This window comes from Balaenoptera borealis (genome assembly GCF_965194805.1).
Source record: "Balaenoptera borealis genome assembly, chromosome: 13".
Lineage (NCBI taxonomy): Eukaryota > Metazoa > Chordata > Mammalia > Artiodactyla > Balaenopteridae > Balaenoptera > Balaenoptera borealis.
Genome location: NC_138870.1, coordinates 81,627,845 through 81,653,465, shown reverse-complemented (window position 1 = coordinate 81,653,465; position 25,621 = coordinate 81,627,845). Strand labels below are relative to the sequence as shown.

General features: G+C 38.1%; 1 protein-coding gene across 1 annotated transcript in view; it reads right to left on the bottom strand.

Moving 5' to 3' along the window:
• CFAP54 (cilia and flagella associated protein 54) overlaps positions 1–25,621 on the bottom strand; it is a 311,831-nt gene that overhangs the window by 183,601 nt on the left and 102,609 nt on the right. The window contains exons 23-30 of the mRNA XM_082349512.1: positions 23,814–23,950; positions 20,705–20,852; positions 18,841–18,996; positions 14,142–14,261; positions 4,888–5,016; positions 3,122–3,236; positions 1,091–1,180; positions 287–413 (exon numbers count right to left, since the gene is read on the bottom strand). Coding sequence (XP_082205638.1) covers positions 287–413; positions 1,091–1,180; positions 3,122–3,236; positions 4,888–5,016; positions 14,142–14,261; positions 18,841–18,996; positions 20,705–20,852; positions 23,814–23,950 — 1,022 coding nt within the window. The remainder of the gene's footprint in view (positions 1–286; positions 414–1,090; positions 1,181–3,121; positions 3,237–4,887; positions 5,017–14,141; positions 14,262–18,840; positions 18,997–20,704; positions 20,853–23,813; positions 23,951–25,621) is intronic.

Sequence of the window (25,621 nt, the reverse complement as noted above, 5' to 3'; positions counted from 1 at the left end):
AGATGCTGATAGCCTGGAGATGCTATCATCCAACCTGACTCAATAGCAAAAGGCCTAATTTATTTCCTGCTATAAATATAAACATGCTCTATTATTCCTTAGTTCAGTTGTACAAATATTTTTATGTTTACTTATTTACACAGACATAAATACTCACTACCTCCCAGATGGCTGTTTTAACTGCATATACCCCACTCTCTTTTTCGTCCACTTTATAAATCCTTAAGGAACAATTTTACTCATTTTTTAAAGTTGTTAATGCTAATAAAACAGATATTACAAATACCTTTTCAAGAAGTCATAGACAGGATTTGTTATCTCCACCATAAGTTGAAATTTTTCATCACTCATACATTTTTGCATAACTTGTGTAAAGAATTCCAGGAATCTAGGTCTCTGCTTAAATTTCATAACTGTGAAAACAAGAAGGTTCATATATAATCACCAATACACTTGGTCATTGTCATTGAAAGGTTACTATTGCTCTTAGTCATTTTGTTCTAACAGACGAGTTTATTAACCTGCTTTTTAGATTTCTCACTTTTAAAAAATGTATAGGAGTAAATGTGGTGAAACTAGTGTTTTTCTAAAATCAAATATTCCTTTACGGTCTAAATTTCATTTATTTTTCAAACAGCTTGGTGTTGTAAGATTTCCTAAAAGTTGCCTCTAACATACGACTAGGTGGGAAAAAAATTGCTGATAACTGCCAAAATAACTAGTTATCCTAATTTTTATTATATTTCACTCTGAGATAAGCAATAATGCTGTTATTTCTTCATAGCTAAGCTTAAAGATCACTAACACATTTTTCAATTCCCCAGTTTTTGTAAGCTTCATAATAACACCATTTACTGCCAAAATAAGCCACCATCAAGGTTCCGTCTTTCCAGACTTTAAATCAGGTACCTATTTTGGTCTCTTTCATTACTCGGCAATCAAGAGCCTGCCTTATTCTGAATGGGTAAGAACCTGAAATATTCTGCCTAGAACAAGTGAAACCTTTAAGTAGAAAACAACAGAATCCACAGAATAAAAGATCTTCAACAGTAAGGTGAGTGAACAACATATGTACGTTTAGGTCACCTACCTTCTTTCACAGCACCTTTGACCGACCAATTTAAAACTATAGGGTAAAGAAATATGGGATCCTCTGTTCCTGAGAGTTCAGTTGTAACATCTAAGGTTAAAAGGAATTAAGTTGTTGGTTCTGTTTAACATCAATAAGCAAAAATGAAAATTCTTTGTTGGGGATGAAAAATAGGAAAATACCCAAGTATACATTCTAAATTATGTGCCTTAAAATATCAATTATATCATATTTTGGAGATTAAAAAATCCAATAATCTCAATTATTTTCCTTTCATTTTTTTTTTCCCCTAAAGGCCAAGGAGTCTACCACCAAATAGGGGAAGAGTTTCCAAGGCATGAGTCTTTCTTATTCAACAGCTATTGTGTATCAACAAATATCAGGCTCAGAAACCTACCAATGATATGAACTCCATTTTTATAAAAAATCTTTAAAAGACAGTAAAGTATAGAATAATGAACAGGACAGCCCCTAGAGCCAGGATGCCTGGGTTCAGAGTCTAAGTCTGACACTTCTTTTTTTTTTTTTAGGCCGCACGGCATGCAGGATGCGGGATCTTAGTTCCCCGACCAGGGATCAAACCCACTGGGAGCATGGAGTCTTAACCATTGGACCTCCAGGGAAGTCCCTAAGTCTGACACTTTTTAGTTATGAGAACTTGGGAAGTTACTCACCTTCTCTGTGCCTCAGTTTCCTTATCTTTAAAATGGGGATAATAACAGTACCTATTTCATATGGTTGTTATATAAGGGTTATGTAAGTTTTCATATGTATGAAACACTTAAAATAGTTCCTCGCACACAGAAAGCACTGTACAAAACTATTATTTTTATTATTGTTTTGTTACTGAATCTACTGTTTAGCTAGTAACATTATATTGTGCTTCTTAGTAAAATGTTAAAATGTGTTTGGGGGTGTTGATAATATGAAAATAAGTAATTCACATTTCCAGAACACTTTACATTTTAAGAAATTATATATTTTTATATGTACCCAGACAATTACAGCTTTCCCAAAACTAGGTTTACTGGTTATGTGACTAATACAGCATTGGGTTCATTTCATAAATTCAGCTTGAAACAGACATGGAGTGTACTGAAATAAAGTGAGAGATCCAAGTCAGGGAATTCTGAAACAGTAAGACCACCCAGATATAACTGAAGCACAAAGTAGAGAGGTGAGGTGGGGTCACAGAACTCTACAAGTTTAGTTACTTCCCAACAGACCAAGGGGCCGAAAGTGGAGCCTCCTAATGAGATAACTGTAGGCACTCTTTTGTTCTTCTAGAAGGTTTGAAGTCCTGCTTCTTAAAAATGTGATAATAGTTGTCATCACCAGAAACTAAATTAATATCTTAATCCAAACCGCAATCTCTAAAACTCCAATCACTGTGTTAACATTTTGGTCTATTATTAAATTACTATACAGCACAATGACTCACTTGAGTCCGTCTCACTTGAGTAAACCATGGTTCAAATCACTTGTACATAACACCCGTCATGCCATCACTTTCTCAGTTACATTTTTGTCTTTAGAGCAGCGATTCTCAATTTTGTGTGCCCCTTCCACAATATATTTGCCAACATCTGCCTCGCAGTTGGTTGTCACAGCTGGGGAGAATGCAGGGAGAATGGTGTGCTATGCATCTCTGGACAAAGGCCAGGGATGCCGGTCCACATCCACAACGCCTAGGACAGTCCCCCACAGCCAAGTATTATCTGGCCCAAATTGGCAATAGTGTTGAGGCTGAGAAACCCTGCTTTCGAATGAGAAGATTTAGGCTCAAATCCAAGTCAGCTATGTAATGCTAAATAAATCACTTAATCTTTATGAGCCACATCTGTAAAAAGTGGTTAGCAATCCCTTATTAACAAAGTACTGTTAGGATTAATGACACAATGCAAAAGCACTGCATAAACCTTAAAGGGTTTACCAAATGCTAATCTCATCCTAATCCTTTTAACAAAATATTTTCTATTTTAAACAGCAAAATGCTAAACAGAAGTATACAGAAAGAAAAAAAAAGACTACATTGCTTTGTCAGTTTGAGTAGGTGTGTCTCCAATAAACCCAGCTGTTCATTTATTTTCTCAGGTAATAATATCTGCTGTGGCTTCTTAGTCTTGGAAGACTTCTTGGAAGAACCCTAGAAACATTGGTTAAATGTCAGAACGTACTTCAACATGTTTCAAGAATTGTCATTTTCAAATAATATTCTTTAAATTATGTTTCATACTTTCATACTTGGTAGACCAAACTATGAATCTACATGGTAAAATGTATTAATAATTAACTAATAATTAATAATAAGCCATTGTAGCCTAACTAAATGCCAGACACAGTACTAAGTGTTTTATGGATGTTAACCAAAATATTTCTTCTCTTCCCTCTCCCTTTTTCCTAGTAACTTCTGCTCCCCTAACCAGCTCCCCCCAATACACACACCATTCTGAGAGCAGTTGAGGGTATATCTCTGAAATCCTCAAAGGAAAATGCTCTCAGAAATGTATCCCTTTTTCCTTTTTTCCTTTCTTTTTCCCAGAGGGAGCTTCTTTACAAGGAAGCTAATTGCTTTTGCTGCTTTGCCTTTCATTGAACATAACAGGATCAGTAATTAGTGGATTAAGAATTGGCGGGTATGAGCTCAGGCTCCCCACCATGTTTTCATCTGTCTGAGCCTGAGAATGGACTGGTTAATGTCTCCTGTTCTCCAAAACAATAGACCTCCCAAGCTCTTTTAGGCTTAAAGGGACCCTGAATGGTTATAATGATTTCTGACTCCTATAAAGTAGGTATTCGGTTCTCAGTCCCTACAGTCTCAGTCTGAAAGAAGTATCACAACCTTCTTCTGGACGAGAGGCTCCAAGGAAAGGGGCAAGGGGTCCTGTCCTACCATGATGTGAAGGGACAGAGCCCTGAGTCAAGGCCTGGGTGACATAAAGGGTCTGGCTGATGGACTCTTGAGTGGACAACACTTGGTGAAAAAAAAACCCTCAAGTTGCTTTCAGCTTAATCAAAACTTTCTCTAGACAACCTTCCCCCCAACAAAAGTATTATGGCTAAAAATATTCATCCAGTGAAACCGTGGGGGCTGTTTTAAGCTTTTGCAACATATAATAGAGAAATGGAGCTATTCCAACTGAAACAGGCTTGGGGGTAATAGTTTCTACCCTGGCCCCAGTCACAGAAGGGGCTTCAAGTATTGTAGCTCCTAGTGCACCTCAGAAACCTGATAAACTAAGCAATATTTCAAAATTTGATCTACAAAATCATTTAACCACATAGTTTCAAGAAAAGGCAATAAAATAAGATTCTAGTAAGACCCATGCTTGGGAGGCAGATATTAAAAAGTTGTCTCTAACATTACCAGCCTCATAAAGGAGACAATTTAGGTGTCACAAGGAGTTTAGGAAATCTACTTTGAACAGAGTGAAAAGCTCTGACATGTATTTACTGCATTCAATGACCCACTCAGAATAATAAAAATCTTCAGTCTGGGAGAGACTGTAGAGGGCTTTCAGTCCAATGTCCAACTGGGTGTAGGAAGCTCTCTATCAACACCTAACTGATCGTCAGTACGCGTGGCAGGGGGCTATTAAGTATTCTAGCACGGATACCTTTTCATTTTCTTGATAATAATTAAAAGGAAAAAAAGCTCTTCACATATTTGCTTTCTTTTATGTAAATACAACAAATTAAAAACTGATCAATTTTCTAACATGTTCACTAATACTACATGACCTCTTAGAAAATTCAGCTAAATATACCTTTAAAGATGAAACACAAAGAACAATTACCTCCTCTGGCATTTCTTCTTGGTCAGTAACACCAAACAGAGATTTGCACCCTGATGTGATGTCCAACATCTTTTTTCCATAATTTATAATCATTACTGCCAGGTCATATTCCTTCCATGAACGCAGAATCTAATTTAAAATATTTATTAATTATCTCTGTTGGAAACTCAAGTCTATTTTCAAGAGTCATGTATCACCTTCCATAAATTCAAAAGTCTCATGTTTTGGATATAACTCCCCTGTTTCTGTTAAGAAAACTGTAAGCTTACCTCCAGATCATATTTCCCTAGAATTAAAACTGCATTGGGCTTCCCTGGTGGTGTAGTGGTTGAGAGTCTGCCTGCCAATGCAGGGGACACAGGTTCAAGCCCTGGTCTGGGAGGATCCCACATGCCGCAGAGCAACTGGGCCCGTGAGCCACAACTACTGAGCCTGCGCATCTGGAGCCTGTGCTCCGCAGCAAGAGAGGCCGCGATAGTGAGAGGCCCGCACACCGCGATGAAGAGTGGCCCCCGCTTGCCGCAACTAGAGAAAGCCCTCGCACAGAAATGAAGACCCAACACAACCAAAAATAAATAAATAAATAAGCCTACACCTTTAAAAAAAAAAAAACAGTACCAAGGGCATTTGTTTAAAAAAAAAAAAAAACTGCATGATTTCACTATTTTAAATAAAGGACAAAACCAGGAATCTCATCAGTAATGAATTCTCCATATCTCTGGGACATACAGCCATACCTCTTTTGGTATAGTAAGTTAACTATGAAAAAACATTTTCACTTAAAAGATCCATGCTAAAACAAAATCATTCTTAAAGGTCACATAACCACCACTTCTTGTCTTGAGTTGTCTTCTTTGTGAAATGGCACAATTACTGACTTCATGATGTCTTGGGGGCATTTATAGCAGTAAACGATTTACAAGACATTCTGGCAGTAAACTAGGCTGGAGGTCAGCGGGTTTTGGCAGGTTCTCCATGAGCCGTAGGGGAAGCACACACTGACTCATGAGAAGGGGCCCGCTCTGCCACTCTCGTCCACGTTCCTGGTTACGAACTGTTATCTGGCCTCCTCTAGCCTGGCCCTTACCTACCTCTCCAGCGTCATCTTCCACTATTCATCTCCTTGCACTTTCAGCTTACAAAATATTAAGCCAAGTATAAATCCTGCTACTCACCATGGTATCAGGACTTCATGCCTTCCTACAGCTGAGGCCTTTCCCAGAACAGCTTTCCCACCTGATTTATATCGCTTTACGTGGTCATTAAAACCTGGGCTCTAGCACTAACTCCAGGAAAGCTTCCCTGGACAGTAATCTGATTTGCATAGACCCTGCTCTAGTGAAAGAGCCCATGAAGGGGACGCATTCACCGTGAATCCCCAGGACAATACTCTCAGGGTAGAAATAAGTTTGTATGAATTTATCTGTAGATGTATTCTGTTAAGCTGAATAGGTTAGTATTTAAGATAAGTAACAACTATTACTTCCCAGGCAGGGAAAGAATATATAAAGTGGCTGAAAAACAGTGAGTGGCTGCTTGAAGCTCATTAAGACCTACCTAATGCAAATGCTAAGAACTGGAAATACTTCTGTAGGACCAGGGCAATGGTGTTAAACTAATGTTGACTGTGGGACAGAATGTGGAAAGGAAAACAGGGAAACAAATTTTGCCACGGTAGGTGGGGTTAGGTCAAGCAGGGCTTTGAATGCTAGGCAAAACTGTCCAATCTCATTGTAAAACTGATATGAGAGGGAACAAATTTTGTTATTAGAAAACAGAAGTGAGCTAACGTTTGCTCCCCATTCACCTTTGCTTTCCAACATATTTGGTTTATACAGCACTGTGCAATCTTTTCTCCTTGTTTTAACATGCCAGTGGAAAATACTAAATGAGAATGAATTTTTCCAAACAAAAGAAAAACAGAGAACCAATTCTACTTAACATACCAAATGGTGAATAGAAATTTTTTAAATGTGCCAGATGTTCGGCATAATAAATTTTTTAACAATGCGAAAATAATCAAACATTTAAGATGACATGTCTCAGAAGTGGTACTTTATTTGGAATTCTGACAGCTTTCAGAAAAAATACTGCTCCTTAAAGAAGAAAGATTGAACCATCCGGAAAGATTACCAATTTTTAAAACAGAACAGAATACGACCCAGCAATCCCATTACTGGGCATATACCCTGAGAAAACCATAATTCAAAAAGAGTCATGTACCAAAATGTTCATTGCAGCTCTATTTACAATAGCCAGGACATGGAAGCAACCTAAGTGTCCATCATCGGATGAATGGATAAAGAAGATGTGGCACATATATACAATGGAATATTACTCAGCCATAAAAAGAAATGAAATGGAGGTATTTGTAATGAGGTGGATGGAGTTAGAGTCTGTCATACAGAGTGAAGTAAGTCAGAAAGAGAAAAACAAATACAGTATGCTAACACATATATATGGAATCTAAGGAAAAAAGAAAAAAAAAAAAAGGCCATGAAGAACCTAGTGGCAAGATGGGAATAAAGACACAGACCTACTAAAGAATGGACTTGAGGATATGGGGAGGGGGAGGGGTGAGATGTGACAGGATGAGAGAGTGTCATGGACATATATACACTACCAAATGTAAAATAGATAGCTAGTGGGAAGCAGCCGCATAGCACAGGGAGATCAGCACGGTGCTTGGTGACCGCCTGGGGGGGTGGGATGGAGAGGGTGGGAGGGAGGGAGATGCGGGAGGGAGGAGATATGGGAACGTGTGTATATCTGTAGCTGATTCACTTTGTTATAAAGCAGAAACTAACACACCATTGTGAAGCAATTATACTTCAATAAAGATGTTTAAAAAATTAAAAAAAATAAAAAATAAAAAATCAGAACAGAGAAAAGAAACAGGGCTGTTTGACTAATTGGGCTTTACATGTCCTAAGAGAAAATCTCTATAAAAATATGTTTATATCAAATGAATGCCTCAAATCTGGGATTCAGGGGTAGTCAGGCTTCTGGGTCTACTGGTCAGGCTGGAGGAAACTTCTGAAATGACAATTCTCAGAGTATCAGTTTGGGACAGAACCAGCTCTAGCATCAAATCCTGACATTAATATATAGTGTGTTGGCCAAAAAGTTCTTTGGGGTTTTGCGTTAACACCTCACGGAAAACCCGAACGAACTTTTTTGGCCAACTCAATATACTTTAAAGAAAATGTCCAGAACATTCAGGGTCATTTCTACAATAACGTCCAGAGGATCTCAAAATGATTCCTCAGGCGGGGGAAAGGGGCTGGAGTCACGGGTGGCAGTCAAGAAATACAGAGCCAGCCGCAAACTGCTGTGGGAGAAAAACCACAGGCAGCTGAGAGAGGAGGCATGCGAATTTCGTGGAGGACCTCAGCCTCCACGTGGCCCCAAACGCTGGTTGGAAACCCTGCCTATTCTAGGTCAGCACTCTCTCCCGTCTCCCACGGGGGCTGTTATACAAACATCTTCTCACATCTCTGAAGCCCACCCTTACTCTCCACCTCCTCACTCTCAGCAAATGACCTTGCTTCCTTTCCAGACAGCAGTGCAGGGGAACTGGCGTATCTGCTGTCCCCAAACCCACCTACACACCCATGCGTAAGGATAACCATCCTCCTCCTGTGAGAGAGGACAGGCAGATGTCCTGTCCAAGCTAATCCCACACACGCCCGGATCCCGCTGCTGGGACCCTGGTCTAGGGGCCACCTCTCCTCTCCTCCATCCTTATCCCTTCCCTCTCCTGACCCTTCCCCATTAATGGTCACATACGGAGTGCCTGTGTAAGCAGGACTGGTTTTTTGGTTGGCTGGTTGGTTGGCTGGTTAGTTGGTTTTTAGCAGGAGAAGTTGCGATTGGCAAGTTACAAGCAGTGAGCTGCCTTGGAATAAAGTTTCTTTGTTCTGGAAGAAACACTGCAGCAGCCATGGTTAGTTATTTAAATGTAAGGTGAACAGCTGCCCAGTGCCCTGGAAAGACAATGTTACCTGGTATTCTCTTATTTGAAAATGACACCCTGTCCTGGAAATACTCATTGATGGAAGCGTTCGGGGGGAAAGGGGGAGGTGAGGCCAAGCAGATGAATATATTCTAAAGAAAAGTAACCTTGGAAGGTGCCCTTTTAGCCCAGGATTACGCTAATTGATGTGTGACTGAGCAGTGGGAATGGAAAGGGGTCCTTTGGATTGTGTAGGACCCCTGCTTTCAACAGTTAGCCCCTTGTGACAATGACAGAACTAATAGCACCAGAAAGATTCTGAAGGTTGGGGAGGGGTTAGGACTAATAAAACAGCTTTGGACTAATCACCTTTCCAATTCTTCCTCTTGCCTAGTGGAAGCCGGATGGGACCCGTGGACTAACAACACCCTTGAGATTCTTAGACAATTCTCTTCTTTTCTTACTCTACACATTGACCCCGGGTGATACCATCTATCTCTGTTGCTTCAGTTGAGTCCGTATACTAATGACTCCGTTGTCTTTACATATATTTGGTCTCTCCTGAACTTCAAGCCTATAGGTCCAATTATATAATGTCCACCTCTCTGGATATCCTGTATGCCCCCAAATTCAATATATTCAAAACTCATTATCTTTTCCCCCTTTCCCACCCAGGGTTCAACAAATTGCATTGTACTCACCCAACTTCCCAGATAGCTGGATTACTGTGGACTCTTCCCTCTCCCTCCCTATTCAATTCTATCTCATAAATAACTCTTGAATCCTTTCAATTCTATCCCTCACTTTTCCACACTAGTTTAGTTCATCACCTCTCGCCTTCTAACTCATTTCCTGCCTTGGATCTTATCCCCCTCTAATTATTAGCTGTTGTGCAACCAGAGTAATTTCTTTTTTCTAAAATGCAAATCTCATTATGTCATTCCCAGGTTTGAAACCCTTCAATGGCTCCTCTCTGACCTCATTAGATGGCCATTCATCATCTGGTACTTGTTCACTGTTCCACTTTTTAAGGTGACTGAAATATTTAATCATATCCTCCATAATTAAAAATAAATCTGATCCTTCTTTTCCCAAACTGTGAAATTATTTCCTATTTTCTCATTGATTACTGCCTGAGGCAATCAATGTTAATAATCCTGCAACTTGTATTTTTTAAAAATAAATGCCTTTAAGCTTTGTCTATAGTGTCTTATCATTAAAAATGTATTTTTAAATTATCATGTCATCTATTTATCTATTTTTGTGTGTGTATCTTTTGAATTTTGTGCCCTGTTGAGAAAGGTCTCCCCTGATTTCAAGGCAATCCAAATATCCTCAAATCCATCTGGACTTCATTTTGTTTATGGTATGAGGTAGGGCTCTGGCATTATTTTCAAATGAAGAGTTGGTTATATCACCACCTTTTATTGATAAATTATCATTTTCTCAATGAATATAAATGCCACCTTTGTCTTATATTAAGTCCTTCCTGTAGACCCGGGGCCGGCTCTTCCTGGAGTCTCTATTTTATTCCACTGATCTATTTGCCCATTACTCTGTTAAGACCATTTTTTATTGAAGTGGCCTTGGTAAATTTTAATACCTACTGAGAATTTCTAAGTAACACTAATCAGTTTCAAAGAAACCTCACTAGGATTCTGATTAAAACTGCAATGCATGGAAATATTATTTTAGGAAAGATTTATATAGCTATGACAGTAAGCCTTCCTATTTAGGAACCTGGTGTGGCCTGCCATATGTGCAGATCTTATTTTGTGTCCTTCAGTAAGATTTCACATTTCTTTTATTTAGGTTCTTTAACATTTTGTTAAGTTTAAAATAGTGTGTATTATAAGCGGTATATTTTCCCCTGTCCATTTCTAACTGGCTACTACTCATATTAAAAATAAAAACAATAAGAAAAACATAAACAAAACCCAACTTATCAGTTTGTATCTTACATAACTTTATAACTTCTTATAAGTTCTTATACCACTTTATAAATTCTCTTTTTAATTCTAGTAATCTTTTACTAGATTCTCATGGGTTTTTGAGACCTCTACAATTACAGACAAATTATGCTTTTCTGATATTACAAAATTATTTCATACCCTTATCTATTTCATCAGACCGGATCTCTACAAATAATGAATCACATTATTAAGAGTCAGTATCTCCTGTGCCTGATTTTAAGGAAACAGCTTCAGAAATTTGCCATTTAGTATGATATTTGCTAAAAATTTTTGGTAAATGTCTTTATCATTATGCAATAACTTCCTTCCCTTCCTAACCTACTTAGAAGTTTTATTAGGAAAAGTTGCTAAGTGTTATCAAATGCCTTTGTAGCATTTTTCATATAACCTAATTGTTTTTCTCCTTTAATTTGCTGTTGTAAAATATTTAAGTTTTGTTTTAATTCAGACTTCATCTTTAATACTTGACAATGAGACTGCCCTAAGACCAGAAAGTGCCAGATGCCATCCAGGAGTGATCGGAAGGACACTACATAATGCCTCTCTTTGTCCTGATTAATGTTTTGGACACCGAATTCTGCTTTTTCAAATACGAAAATTGCCACCCCTCCTTCATTTTTGTTTGCATTTTCCCAATATCTTTGTCTATTTATCTTTCAAATTGCTTGTTATCTTGTTTTACAAGTGTTTCTTCAAGTAATACACATTTGAATCTGACTTTTCAGCCCATCTGACAGTCTCTGTCTCCTGAGGTCATTCATGCTCAGGGAAGCAATTAATGTACTTGGTTTTATTCCTTCCATCTTAAATACAATCTCACTTTCCTTCTTCTTACTTTTGCCGAATTAGCCATTTTTTGTCCCTGTCATTTTTTCCTGTTCTTTTTTCCTCCCTGTCATTCCTCTGTTTGCTTTTCTTTCCTGTCAGTTTTGAAGTCCTACTGTACTTTAAAGATCAGCTCATGCTTACATATTCCTGAGTCATCTTTAAATATATATATTCTATCAAAAGAAAATAATAATGTTATACAATATGTGGGGACTTCCCTGGTGGCACAGTGGTTAAGAATCCGCCTGCAAATGCAGGGGACATGGGTTCAAGCCCTGGTTCAGGAAGATCCCACATGCCGCGGAGCAACTAAGCCCGTGCGCCACAACTACTGAGCCTGCGCTCTAGAGCTCATGAACCACAACTACTGAGCCCACGCGCCACAACTACTGAAGCCTACGCTCCTAGAGCCCATGCTCCGCAATAAGAGAAGCCACTGCAATGAGAGGCCCGCACACCACAACGAAGAGTAGCCCCCGCTCGCCTCAACTAGAGAAAGCCCGTGCACAGCAAAGAAGACCCAACGCAGCCAAAAATAAATTAATTAAAAAAAATGTTATACAACATGTATTTTTATACTATATGTATTTTTAACACACACGCACCAAGCATCTATAGCTGCTCACGCCTCCCTCAACCCCAAACAGGATAGAAGCTTTAGTTCTAGGTTACTGTTAAGTTTTTCTTTCAAGGATGACTCTTTTATTTCAAAAGTCCCTACTTAGCATTTATATTACAAAGTCCTAGTCACATCATTATTATCTATTTAACTTTAATAATACATATATTGCAAGATTCGTTGCTCCCATTATTCCTCTCCTTTTTGTCTTTCCCTATCTTGGGATTTCTGTTCTGAACCAACTGTCATTTGATAGAGTATTTCCCCAAGTGTTGTCCTCAGATAAGTACATGGACAGAATACTTTTAAAATGCCTGCACTTCTGAAAATGTTTATTTTGCCCTGACAAATGAATGATATCTTTTCCTGGTTATTAATTTTTGGGCCTTAGTCTTCTTCCCTCAGGATTCTACAAATGTTGCTCCAGGAATTTAACTGTTAGTGTTGCTGATAAAAAAAGCCTGAAGCTAATTGATTCTCTTTCCATTGCAAATAAATAATCTGTTCTTTGGGTCTCAAAACTTTAAGATTCGTCCTTATCCTTGGACTTCAGGAATTTCACCAACATGTGTCTACACATATATTCTTACATTAATCCTGCCTGGGACTCAGAAAGACGATTACTTCTCTACTTATTTCTTTTCTACCTCCAGACTCCTTTACTTCATGTTATGACTTCTGGATCTGTCTTGTGAATTTATCTCTAGATAATTCTATTCTACATTGTCGGGTATTTCTTGAGCTTCCAGATGTGACTCAAGAAGTATCATAATCATAATCTTTACCTATTTAATTTTTTACTCAAAAATTAAATTTGTTGTATATGAAAGCTGTTAAGAGTAAATCCTAAGGGTTCTCATCACAAGAAAAAAATTTTTTTTCTATTTCTTTAATTTTGTATCTATAGGAGATGACGCATGGTCACTAAGTTTATTGTGGTCATCACTGCATGATGTATGTAAATCAAGTCATTATGCTGTACACCTTAAACTTACACAGTGCTGTATGCCAGTTATATCTCAGTAAAACCGGAAGAAAAAAATTAAATTTGTTCTGATTGCATTGCTTGAAAGGTTTCTTTTTCTTAAGTCATCTCTGATTCTTTTCAACATGGTGAGGGTAAATAACACAATTATTCTAGTGTTTGGCCTGCTCTTTCCCCCTTGGGGTTCTGAGTTCCCTTAAGTGAGTTGCTATTTTTCTTCCTGCTAAAGGCTTATGCTCCCTCAGCATCTACACAGACCAGGTCATAGATGTCTCTCCAACAGCGGCAAACCAGTGAGTGATGGAAGGAATATGATTTTCTGCTCCTGAGGTCAGGCCAGGAGCCTGAATTGCCAGCAAATTATGACCTTTTTGCTAAGGTAGAGGGTAGAGGCCTCTCTGTTGCCAGACCTCCACAGAAGCAAACTTAAGTCCCATCATACCAGCCCATCCATGCAGTATTCTTCCAGATCACTGCCAAATCAGAAAGGTTCTGGGAAGACTACATAAAATAGGTAGGCAAATATGGCCCTTCTTTGAAGAGATTCACTGGATTCAGTCAACCAAAGCCTTTGAAGAAACACACAATGCTGGCCTTTGAGCCAAGCAGTGAGGATACATAAGCCTACCTCTCTGCCTCTGGTATCTTGTTCTTTCTTGTTTCTAAAATGAATGAGGTCCCATAAAATGTCCTCTTTCCAGCCCCCTCTCCCTGGCCTAAGATAGGCCCTTCCAGACTTTACCAACTAGCCTGCTCAGGCTACTTTTGATCTAAAATGCTTTGGGGGTATCATTTTTCAAAGTATTCTAATTACTGTGATTACAAGTAGCTTACCTTGCTAAACCATTAGGGCTCCTAAGTTTCATGACACTAGACAAAGAATGAGATAAATACCTTTGTTATGTAGAAGATACAACAAGCTATCATGTGCTGTACACTTTCAAAGCTCGCAATATGTTTCTTTGAGTGAATATTTGGTAGTCCTTGCAAAACCACAACACACTTTATCAAGATCTGAAATATAGAAGCACAATGGTTTTTGTTGAAAACTATCATCCTTACTCATTAAAAAATGCTCTATTCAAATCATGAAGGTTTTAAGCCATCAAATTTTATTGTTATTAATAATTATGGTTAAGTTGCTTATTATGTATAAAGAAGTGTACCCAGAGATAAAATTGATAAATTCAATTTTCAGATGAGTCTTTCATCTAAAGTAACTTGAAAATTAGTGGAGAGGATAAAATAAATATACAAATAAATAAAACAATGCTCATTTTGACAAGTGCCGTAAAAGACATGGGCAGAATGTTACATGTATACAAGAAACCGAAGATCACATTCAGGCTTAGGAGGACTTTGAAAAACCACATGGAGAAAGATGTACCATATAAAATATACAGTGATACGGGTACTTGAAATAATAGTTTCCTTTAAAATTAAAACCAAGCACTCATATCCCAGGAAATCAATTAATATTGGCACTTACTTCCTTAACTACTCTTCATATTATGTGATCCTGAATTTGATCCAGAGCTAGACAATTAAGTTTAGCTTTCAATATTGCCTCACAGTTCTGAGCAATATTACTATCAGAAAAGCAGAGCTGAGATTGCATCGATCTATTCATCACTCAGATTATTCCAAAAGACAAATTAATATATGGAGGTTGGTCCTTTGTGGGCACATTAATTGCTTCAAGCCACCATTCTAACAATATTATTACTGTTGTTACAGAACACTTATGAATTTTTTTTAATGCTGCTTTAATTCCTCCCCTCCACCATCACCCTCTCCCACCCTACCGTACCATATCCCCAAATCGTGTTAACAACCTAGTAGCTCTGTAATTATGTGTGTGTGTGTGTGTGTGTGTGTGTGTGTGTATGTGTATATATATATATATATAGAGAGAGAGAGAGAGAGAGAGAGGGTGAATGTCATTTTACAAAATGAAATTTATACACACTTTTCTGAACTATGCATCTCCCCTTCAAGCATGTCTTGTGAAAAATCCCTCCAAGTCTACAGGTATACCTCTAATTCATCATTTCTAATGGTTGCATAATATTATTTAGTGTGAACCAATCATAATTTATTCAGCCATTTCCAGATTCTTCCTGTTGCACAGTTTTAAGGTTGATGTTTTACAATCTGGCAGTACTGGCCATCCTTCTGTTACCGCACGTCCTCTTTGTCTCCAGCTTTTTTGCCGCCATCAAGAATGCCACAATAAGCATGCTTATACAGGGAATTCCCTGGTGGTCCAGTGGTTAGGACTTAGCGCTTTCACTGCCATGGCCTGGGTTCAATCCCCCAGTTGGGGAACTAAGATCCCACAAGCAGTGTGGCGTGGACACACAAAAACAACAACAGAAAAAACCACCCTTATACAAGCTCAGTTGCCAAAATGAGTGGCAAGTGAGGTGCCAGCTTTGAGATGATACCCAGCGAGGGTGAGGCACCATCCTCCAGGGCACAGTATATACTCTAAATCAGTGACCCTTATGTGGTACTGTGTTCCCAGCAGGTAGAACACATGGAACCAACGGGTGCAACTAGGGGTGATTTTAATCTATGGGATAAATTGCTAATAAAGGGACTGCTGTGTTGGGTAAATGTACTTTTTAATTTACTAAAATCTTAACTCTATGGGGAAAATTACTAGCAGAGGAATTTCTATGTCAGGTATATTTGCTTTTAATTTTACTTAAATTATATTCAGTTTAATTAAAATTAAGATTGCCTTACCAAATTTCAAAGCCTATAAAATTCACATTTCTCCCATCAATGAAAGGGAATGTCTTTGCCCCACATTCTCACCAGCAGTAGGAGTTACAGCTCTTTTCAACTCTGCTAGTGATATTATATTACTGATTTAATGTGCATTTCTGTGGATATTCAGAATTTGAGTATCTTTTCATATGTTTTTTGGCTACTTGAATTTGCTCTCCTGTAAACTGCCTATTATTATCCTGTGCCCATTTTTTATTAGTTACTGTCAATTTGTAAGACTTTTTGTTATATATATTTACCCTCAGCAGTGTTACTTTTCCCAGATCCTTAAATTGTCTACTATCTTTGTTATGGTCCCTTTCATCACACATGGGTTGCCATAAATATAGTCAAATATGTCTTATTTTTCTTGTTATTTCCAAGAGTTCTATCTTGGTTAGAAAGTGTTCCCCAACCCTGGGTTGCACATGTAATCTCTTGGGTTTTTTTTTTTTTCCTAAAAGTTTTGGCTTTCTTTTACATCTAAGTCTTTAATACATCTGGACTTTCTATGTATGGTACAAAATAGGGGTCAAATTCTACTTTCTTTCAGAGGAATATCCAAATGTTTCACCACCATTTACTAAAAATATCCATTATCTTCCCAGTGAAGTGGAATGCCAGTTCCATCATATATTACATTCTCATCCAAAGTGAGGCCTATTTCTGGAATCTCTCCTTTGTACCACTCATCTTTTCCTGCTCTGAACAATACAATTTAATTTGAAACTCCCTTCCTAAGGTCTTCCTCATAGCGACAACCCACTTTCTGAGTTAAAGGCATCCTGAAGCAGTGGGATCCTGGAGAATGACAGGGGGCTACCCTGAACACAACCAACTAAGCATCAATTGCGGGCGCTGTTCCCAGGGTGCTGCCTTTGCTGGAGCACACTAAAAGGGGTGCCTCGATGTGGCTAATGTTGTCTTTTCTATCCTATTGGACAGAAGTAATCTCCTATGGGGAAGAAGTATCAGAAGGAGTTCCCAGTCACAGTGGGCAGACAAGAGCATACATTTAGAGTCTTGCCACAGGGCAATGATAACTCTCCCACCCTCCGACCTAATATTTTATGAAAGAACCTGAACTTGCTGGACACATCTCAAAACAAAACATTGGACCTCCATCAGTAAACCATGTTAATTGAACCTAATAAACAAGAAATGGCAAATAAGTTGCAGATGTGAGATGCATGGCCTCCAGAGGGTAGAAATAAACCCTAAGAAGAGTCAGGGGCCTGACACATTAATGAAATGTCTGGGACATGCAGAGACACTCCATCCAAAGTAGGTCTGACATCTGGAATCTCTCACCTCTAAGAAGACAGAACAATGCCAGGGAAATGCTTTTGGGGTCTGGAGGAAGAAGCATATTCCACATTTGGGAACACTGCCCTGATCCACTCACAAGTGACATGGAACTGCCAGCTATGAGTCTAGATTTTGGATTTTGGAGGCAGATCTCTTCAACAGCTGAACTATTGAGTTGGCCAAAAAGTTTGTTTGGTTTTAAATAAAAATAAGACACATTTTTCATTTTCACCAAGAACTTTATTGAACAGCGAATTCATTAACCAAATGAACTTTTTGGCCAACCCAATACTTAGTAGGTGGGGGGCATGTGAGAGAAGGGGGCATGTCTATGCTCCAGTTTAGCCCCTCCAAGGGGAATATTTGTTAAGTTACTGAAGCTCTCGGGTTAGTTTCCTCAATGGTGAATTAAACACTTTATACTTTGCATGAGTTCACTCATATCTTCTTGATTCTCAAAATCTGAGTCAATGATGATGGTGACAACCAACGATAGTGATAATGATGACTTTGTGTAAGTATCAGCAGTCAAATCTTACTTCTCTCACTGCTTCCTGTGGTAGGCAGAATTCTAAGACAGTCCTCAAGATTCCGCCCCTGGTGTACAAGCCCTGTATAATCCCTTCTCCTTGAGGGCAAGTAGGACCTGTGATGGGATGCTCACTCTCTTCACTACATTACATTATATAAGACTCCTCGTGCATCTTCGAGGATACTCCCCTGCTGGCCTGGAAGAAGCAAACTGCCACGTGGTGGAGAAGGCCATGTGGCAGGGCACTGGTAACCAGCCCTTCAGAACTAAGGACCTCATCACACAGCCACATGGAAATGAATTCTCTCAACAACCAATGAGTCTGGAAGAGAACCCAGAGGCTCAGGTGAGATCACAGTTCTGACCAACACCTTGATTTTAGCCTGATGAGACCCTGGTCAGAAGATCCAGACAACCTGTATCCAGCCTCCTGACCTACAGAGACTGAGATAGTAAATGGGTGTTGTTTTGAGCCACTGAGTTTATAGTGATTTGTTAGGAAGCATAGACAACTAATATAATCCCTTCAGCCAGGTCCCACCTACCCTTTTTCCAAAAATTCCAACTCCATCACAGAGACATCACGTCTTTTTTCTCCTGGGTCATCCATCAGTTTTTCCCCCTAGATGATGGCTTTAACAATATGCTTTGAATAAATATTGCTGTTTCTAACATTACAAGAACATAAAAATTGAAATAACTTAAAAAACCTAGAAAAGTATATTGCCAATATTTAAATATGGACAGCAATGGGGCTGACTGTTTTCAGGGAAACACATTTTAAGTCCTTATTTCTATTCGCCCAGACATACAATTTAAATTATTAAAACGTTTTTCAGTTAACTCATGAAATTTCATAATACTTGCTCTTGACCTATTTGTACTTTCTAAGGACACATTGCTTTTTCTTTTCCAAAATGCATTATTGAGTTGCCTTTGTAAAAATACCCTTATCTGGGGGGAAAAAAATGCCCTTACCCGTACAACAGGTACCAAAACAATATTGTGATAGATGATAGGAGCAAGGAGGCCGTAACATTGAGTAACAGCTTGAAGGGCATAACTGGAATCATTTAGGTAGTTGCTCAGTTCCAATGCCACTAATACTCTCTCACATTCAGTTAGTCTAGCAATCTGTAAAGGAACAGGTATTGTTACTCAAGTTGAACATCAGGTACTTAACTCATGTGTCTCTAATGAGAAGAAAGGATAGGAAATGTGATCCTTGTGGCTTAACAATAACAGGAAGGTTGATATAAAGAAAAACCTAAATTCAGGAACAACTCTAACTCCCCAATAATGCTACATATGGATGACACGATCTTAGAATTAAACTTTAGAATTTTTTATAAATTACGATACAAATACCACTAGTGACAGAAAAGGAACCAATCTTTTTTCATTGGTAAGATAAAATCTTGGCTATAGTTTAGGGAAAAAAAATCTAGCTTTTTCAAAAACATAAATTATAACAAATAATAATTAAAATATAATATTGCTGTAATATTGGTCCTACATGATTAACAGTGTCTTATTTCCCTCCTGAATTTGTGAGAAAATGGTAAATTTACTCTAGACAAAACTAAATCTTCTATTATACTTCTGCTACTTAAAAAAAAAAAAGAAAGGTAAATTTTCAATAGACCAAACTAATCTTCTGTTATACTTCTGCAACTTAATGTAAAGTTAGGCTTTGTGTGATTAAACGCCACTTAAAAAGAGTAAGAATGCTATCTAATTCCTTATTTCTCTTTCTTGGGGAAAGATTTCATTATTTGTCTGTATATACACACAATATTATGAACACAGAAAACAGTATGAGTGGCAACCAGAAATTTCCACACAGCAAATTATTATTAGAATGGTAGTCTAGCATTCTGGAATTCACTTAAGTACTTAAACATTGTCCTTATTTTCAGACTAGATTATGAAAAAAAGAAACTAAATGCAATGTAGTAGGAACAGGTCAATGGCTGTGAAGGCTTCGGCTCTACAAGACTGTGAACTTGTCTTAGGCAAAGAATCATGTTTTTTTCACTTTCATATCCACAGAAACTGGCACAGTCTCATGTAACAATTTATTGGTTAATTAATTAATGAATAAGTGGATGATAGGAAAAAACAACTGTAAAAGAAAAAAAAATATGGCAAAAGTCTCCATATACCTAAGGTGAGTAAAGAAGGAAAGAGAGAAAAAGAAGAGTGAACCTCAATCTAGATTGAAAAAAATAATGTAGGATTGTTACTAAAAGCAAGAGCATTGTAAGGTTGCTGATGTACAAGAGCAATGTTTATAAGCACCATGAGAACCTATCAATAGGAAGTAAGTTAAATTCCTGCCTCTGCACAGGAATGCAATATTATAATTTTAAAGAATGTGGCAGATGGATATGTACCAGCATGAAAATATGTCCAAGATATATTATGAAAAGTGTTTAAAAGGCAAATTTCAGAACAGCGAGTAGATCATGATTCCATTTTTGTAAATAATAACATATTTGTCTATGCATACTTTAAAAAATTGGAGAAATCACATGAAAACAATAAGGTAGTATTCTTAGGGGCAATAGGATTACAATGGGTTTCACTTTATACATTTTTGGATATTTGAATTTGTACTACTTTTATTCAGGAAAAATATATATAAATTGAAAAGAAGGGTTAAACACCATGAACTCCAGCCTGTGAAACCTACATACAGTATCAAATAAACCAGCACAATCATGCAAAGGCTTCTCAGTCCATTCACAAGCCAGGATATGCAATCCCCAAAGAACATAAACTTAAAACATCAACAAACACAGGGAAATCAGCACATTTGCAATCATTTTAATTCACTTACTTGTTGAGAGGGGAAAATCTCATTGCCTTTAATATTATCACAGAAAAGATTTTCTTCTTTAATTTTAATGTCACTTGTTACAAAAATATTTCTAAGAAAAAGATATAAGAGAATTGAAGAACTCTCTGCCAAAATATCTGAATGTAATCTGCGAAAAGAAGTAAATGATGTTACAGGTATAAAATGACTTAGCATGTGAACTCGACTTTTTAGATGGATTTGTTCTTAATACCGACACAATGATCCCAAGACAGCAGCAAAAGTTTATGGGACAAAAGTTTGTGGAACAGTTACTCTTGCACAGCTGTTTAAATTGAAATTAAAGACTATTCTTAACAACAAGTTCACAACTAAGAAAATTAAGCTGTTGACATATTATGTCATGGATACATAAAAATAACTACTGGTAAAGTTTTCTGGTTCTGATATATAAAATTCTATCAATATAATGAAATCGCTATAGCTATTCAGAAGTTTGGGAAATAGGCCCAATATTTCAATCAATAAACTTTCTGAAAGTGAGGGTTATTTATAGCAAAATCAGCCACGGTTAAAGAGAGGTAGAGACAGAGAGATTTGGGGTGGGGCGGTGGAGGGGCAGAGTTACTTCTAATTATCTTTTCTAAATCACAGTCAACAGTGACAACCACTGGCAAAACTGTGAAATCTGCAGTCTTCCTTCTTTGTTTCCATAGTCCCTTCCTTGCCCTTAAGCCTTACTTGGTGACAAACCCTCTCTCCTAAGCTTCAAGTCCCTCCACTCTCCATACCCTCTATCCCAATAAAAAACGGGAAAGGATCTGACAACAGCAATTCACACCTGAAGATGATCTGTTTCACCACCATGTTAAACTCTGAAATTGTCTTTGCCCGGAGACTTCTAGTTCTCCCGCTTCTGCAACTCATACTAAACTTTCTTTGTCCTCGCGATGACCATGAGTACCTAGACATACACAGTGAGTCCAGACTATCACCTCCCTCTGGCTCTATTTCCTCCCCTACCCAGCTCGGGCTCTGGTCAGTCATTTCCATAGTGACCTCTCTAGCACTTCAGATTCTGCACCCCTTATTTTATGCAATAATCAACTTGTCTGACCTTGCATAGATGTCACCATTCGACTTTTCTATCCTTGCCACAATGGTCAATCAATTATTCACTTATTTATTCTCCTCATTCCTTTCTTTTCCCCACTCAAACTAGCATTTGCTCAACACCTACCATGACACTATTCTAGGCCCTGGGATATAAAGATGAATCAAATGTAGCCCTCAGCCATAAGGAATGGGACTCTACCACAATGCATGTTACATAACATCAACTGAGTCATTAGTGATTCTCAGCAACACTTCCGTTTACCCCTGATGTCTCCTTGTTCATATTCCCCACAGCAAATGATCTGAACCCCCTGTTCCCCATCCCATGTGCTCTGATATCCTCCTAGCTCTACCACCATATATCCTCAGGTTCTCCCTCTCCGCTGGCTCCCTTCTCTCCATCCTCCAAAATTCTTTCCTTAAGCCCGCCTTCCCCCTCAAGCCTCTGCCCACTTTCCTCTTATCTTTACCACCCAACTTCACAGGAGTAGTCTTTTCTTGTTACTATTCTCCATTTTCATTTATTCCTTAGCCAACTGCAAAACGTTTCTGGCCCATCATGGCACGAAAATGGCTCTCTTCAACTTACCAATGTCTTCCTAATTGCCAACTCTAAAAGCCTCTTCTCAGTTTTCATCCTACCCAACGTCTCTGCAGCATTTTCTTGAGCAACTGCCCTGCCTGACCTTGCACTAGGATATAATACTGCTGGCCAGTCCCTCCGTGGTGATATTCTCACTTCCCTTGGCAATGCACTTTCCTGGACTTTTACTTCCAGAACTGATCCTTTTCAATTTCCTTCCTTGGTTCCAACTCCTGCTTCTGCCTCTTAAATGTAAGCAATGCCCAGGGTCAAGTCCAGCCTTCCACCTTTTCTGCTAAACAGTCATTCCCTGGGAGATATCTCTCATTGTCAAAATTTCAATAATGACCTCAATGGACAGTTTATATTTCCATGTCTCTAGCCTTGACCTCTCTCCTGAGTGTGAGCACTAAATATCCAACTACCTACTGGACATATATCTACAAAGACATCCTGCTGGAAAACTAAACTCCAAATATCTCCAAATTCATTCTCTTCCTCCAAAAACTCATTCCACATCTCAGGTTCCCTTAGTAAACCTCAGAGGCTTCCCATCACTGGAAATCCCAGTCAACTTTCACTCCTTCCTCTTATCCCCATGAATCACATAAAATCTTCCAGACCTGTCTCTTCCTCCACTGAAATGCCTCTCAAATCCATCGCCCATAGCACTGAGCATTCTTGTACATAGTAAACACTAAGTCTACGTTTGTTTAATTGAATGGAATTATACGTTTATGTGAGTAAGTGTTACCAATGCCTTGCCTCATCCAGCATTTGCATTTTTAAGCTTATTGTCTTTGACTGAGGGGTGAAGGGTTTTGTCTTATTAATTTCAGGCATTAACAAGCAGGTAAAGGAGACTGCTGTTGAACATGTTGAGACGAGCTGAAATTACACCAATGCTCATTTCTGATGCTGCTTTTAGACTCTGGTTTCTTAAGGAAAAATGGCAAAGGATGGCCTGTGGCTTTATATGGCTTCTACAGGCCTATTTTCAGTTGATGGTCTAATCCTGGGAGCCTCCTCAAGCAAAGGAAAAGTCTTCTTACCCCAAGAGTCCATCCATCAGACCCTAACCTTAACCTCAACCTGACCTTGCTCTGTTACAAAGGTGCCCAATGCATATGCATGTTTTCTAGTATAACTGACATTACTTTGGTTAGTATTTGGTATTTTTTTCCATAACCTCATTACCTTATATTCAGAATGTATCCATATACTTCCAGTGTTTTTTCTGATTCTAACAAAGAAGTTTCTAACAAGGACTCAAGGCTTTGGAATATAAACACTTACTAAAATACTTATTGCAAATAGTTTTATGTGGACCATCTTAACATGAAATTGAAAATAAATTAATTCTAGGCTTCACAGCCAACATCTATATTTTCAATAAGCCAACTAATATTTTAAAAGAATATTTCGAATTACCTTCTCTGTGTAATAGTCATTATATTGCTTAAACTAATAATGGATTGGTCATCCTGAAGTGGTGAAGCAATAAAATAATCCCAAACTGGTGAGAAAACTTTCTTAGCCAATTCATAGTTACCAATCTGATAGGCGACCTGCAGCAGAAAGCACATCATCTTAAGCATTACTTGAATTTGTGAAATGTGTATTTTAAACAAGAATTCTGAGAAGGTCCTATCGCACACTAATTTCATACAAAGTTATTCACATTTGCTGTTCCGCTCTACGGGGCCACAGCAAGGTAACGACAGCCACTGGCAAGGGAGAAAGACACATTTTGAAATCTCTTTTATTTCTAAATTGCATGGAAATTTGAAACTCTGTGAGGATGTTTTGAATGCTCATAAGCAAAACAAAGATCACATCTGAGCCAAATTAATTTCATTTCCATCTATCTCGGCAGTGCACTCCATTTATTACAGACACTGTTATAATGAACAATCTGTTCCAAGAGAAACAATCAGATTTCCCAAACCCAAAATATGAAATATACTTCATTCTCCTCTGGTTCTGACGCTTTCCGAGCTATTGTGCAACAAAGAGTTCACAGCTGAAAAGAGTGAGGAGTAAAAGAGAGACGCTTCCAAGAAGCCATCCTGTGTTTTAAGTTTAACACGTTCAACATTCAGCAAAATAACTGATTTCATTGGTAAAACCTAGAAGCTCAGGAGAAAAATAAAGTCATCAACTTACCTATCTCTTTTAGTAGAACATAGTTCTTTAAATACATCTCTAAAAATCACTCTATACAAATATGTATAACAATATAAAATCGTACCACATGAGTTATGTGTTGCTTCAAATCCTTAGTGGAAGCAGGTAGGATGCAAAGTATTAATAAATACATTAAATTAAGTATGCAAATGACATGTTGCTAGACTGTATTCCACACAAGGGAATAACTTACAGGGCCAGAACTTTTAAAATCTGCCAAGTCAGTACTCATAATCAACCAACCAGTAAACTTTTATAAAGTTTCTACTCTGTGCTAAGCACTGTAAAGATAGATTCTTCAAAGCTTAAAATGATCTCATACTCCATGAAACTGTAATCAAGTTACAGACGTAAAACACATGAAATCACAGAAAAATTGCAAATAACACCATAATTGTGGAGACTTAGAAAAGGAGAAATGAAGACTATAAGGAGGAATCAGGGCTTGAGGTAAACGCCAAGGCAGGGTTAAAGTTCAGAGGGGCACAGTTTAGACAGAACCTCAAAAAGGTCCCATAATGGAAATTGCCACAGTGCCTTTGAGACTAGAAAGACAGGTCAGAATTTCAAGAAAACTAGGCAGTATGATTGGACAGGTAAAGTGGGACACGATTTCAGAAAGCCTTGAAAATCAGGTGGAAGTATTTTAAGATGTCAAGTACTGGACCAAGCACTTTACCAGCATTACTGTGTTGACTCCTTGTTGACCTCTATGACCATCCCTGTTTTTCAGATGAAGAAACTGGGGCATTGACAAGTTGAATAATTTGTACAAAGCCTGATAATCAGTAAAAAAAAAAATAGTAGAGCCAAGACTTAGTGTGACAGGTGAGGTCCCTTCTCTGGGCCACAGTGGTCAAATGAAAAAGTTGGGCTAAGTGGTCACTAAAACACCATTATAATTCTAAGATTTACCATGGAAAATGGTAACAGGTGATGTGTAAGGGAGTTGGTGAAACTATAACTGAATGCTCTTTCCTTTTAAAATATAGCCTTTTAAAAACAGTGTTATTTCTGAGTCACTTTGCTGTACAGTAGAAATTAGCGCAACA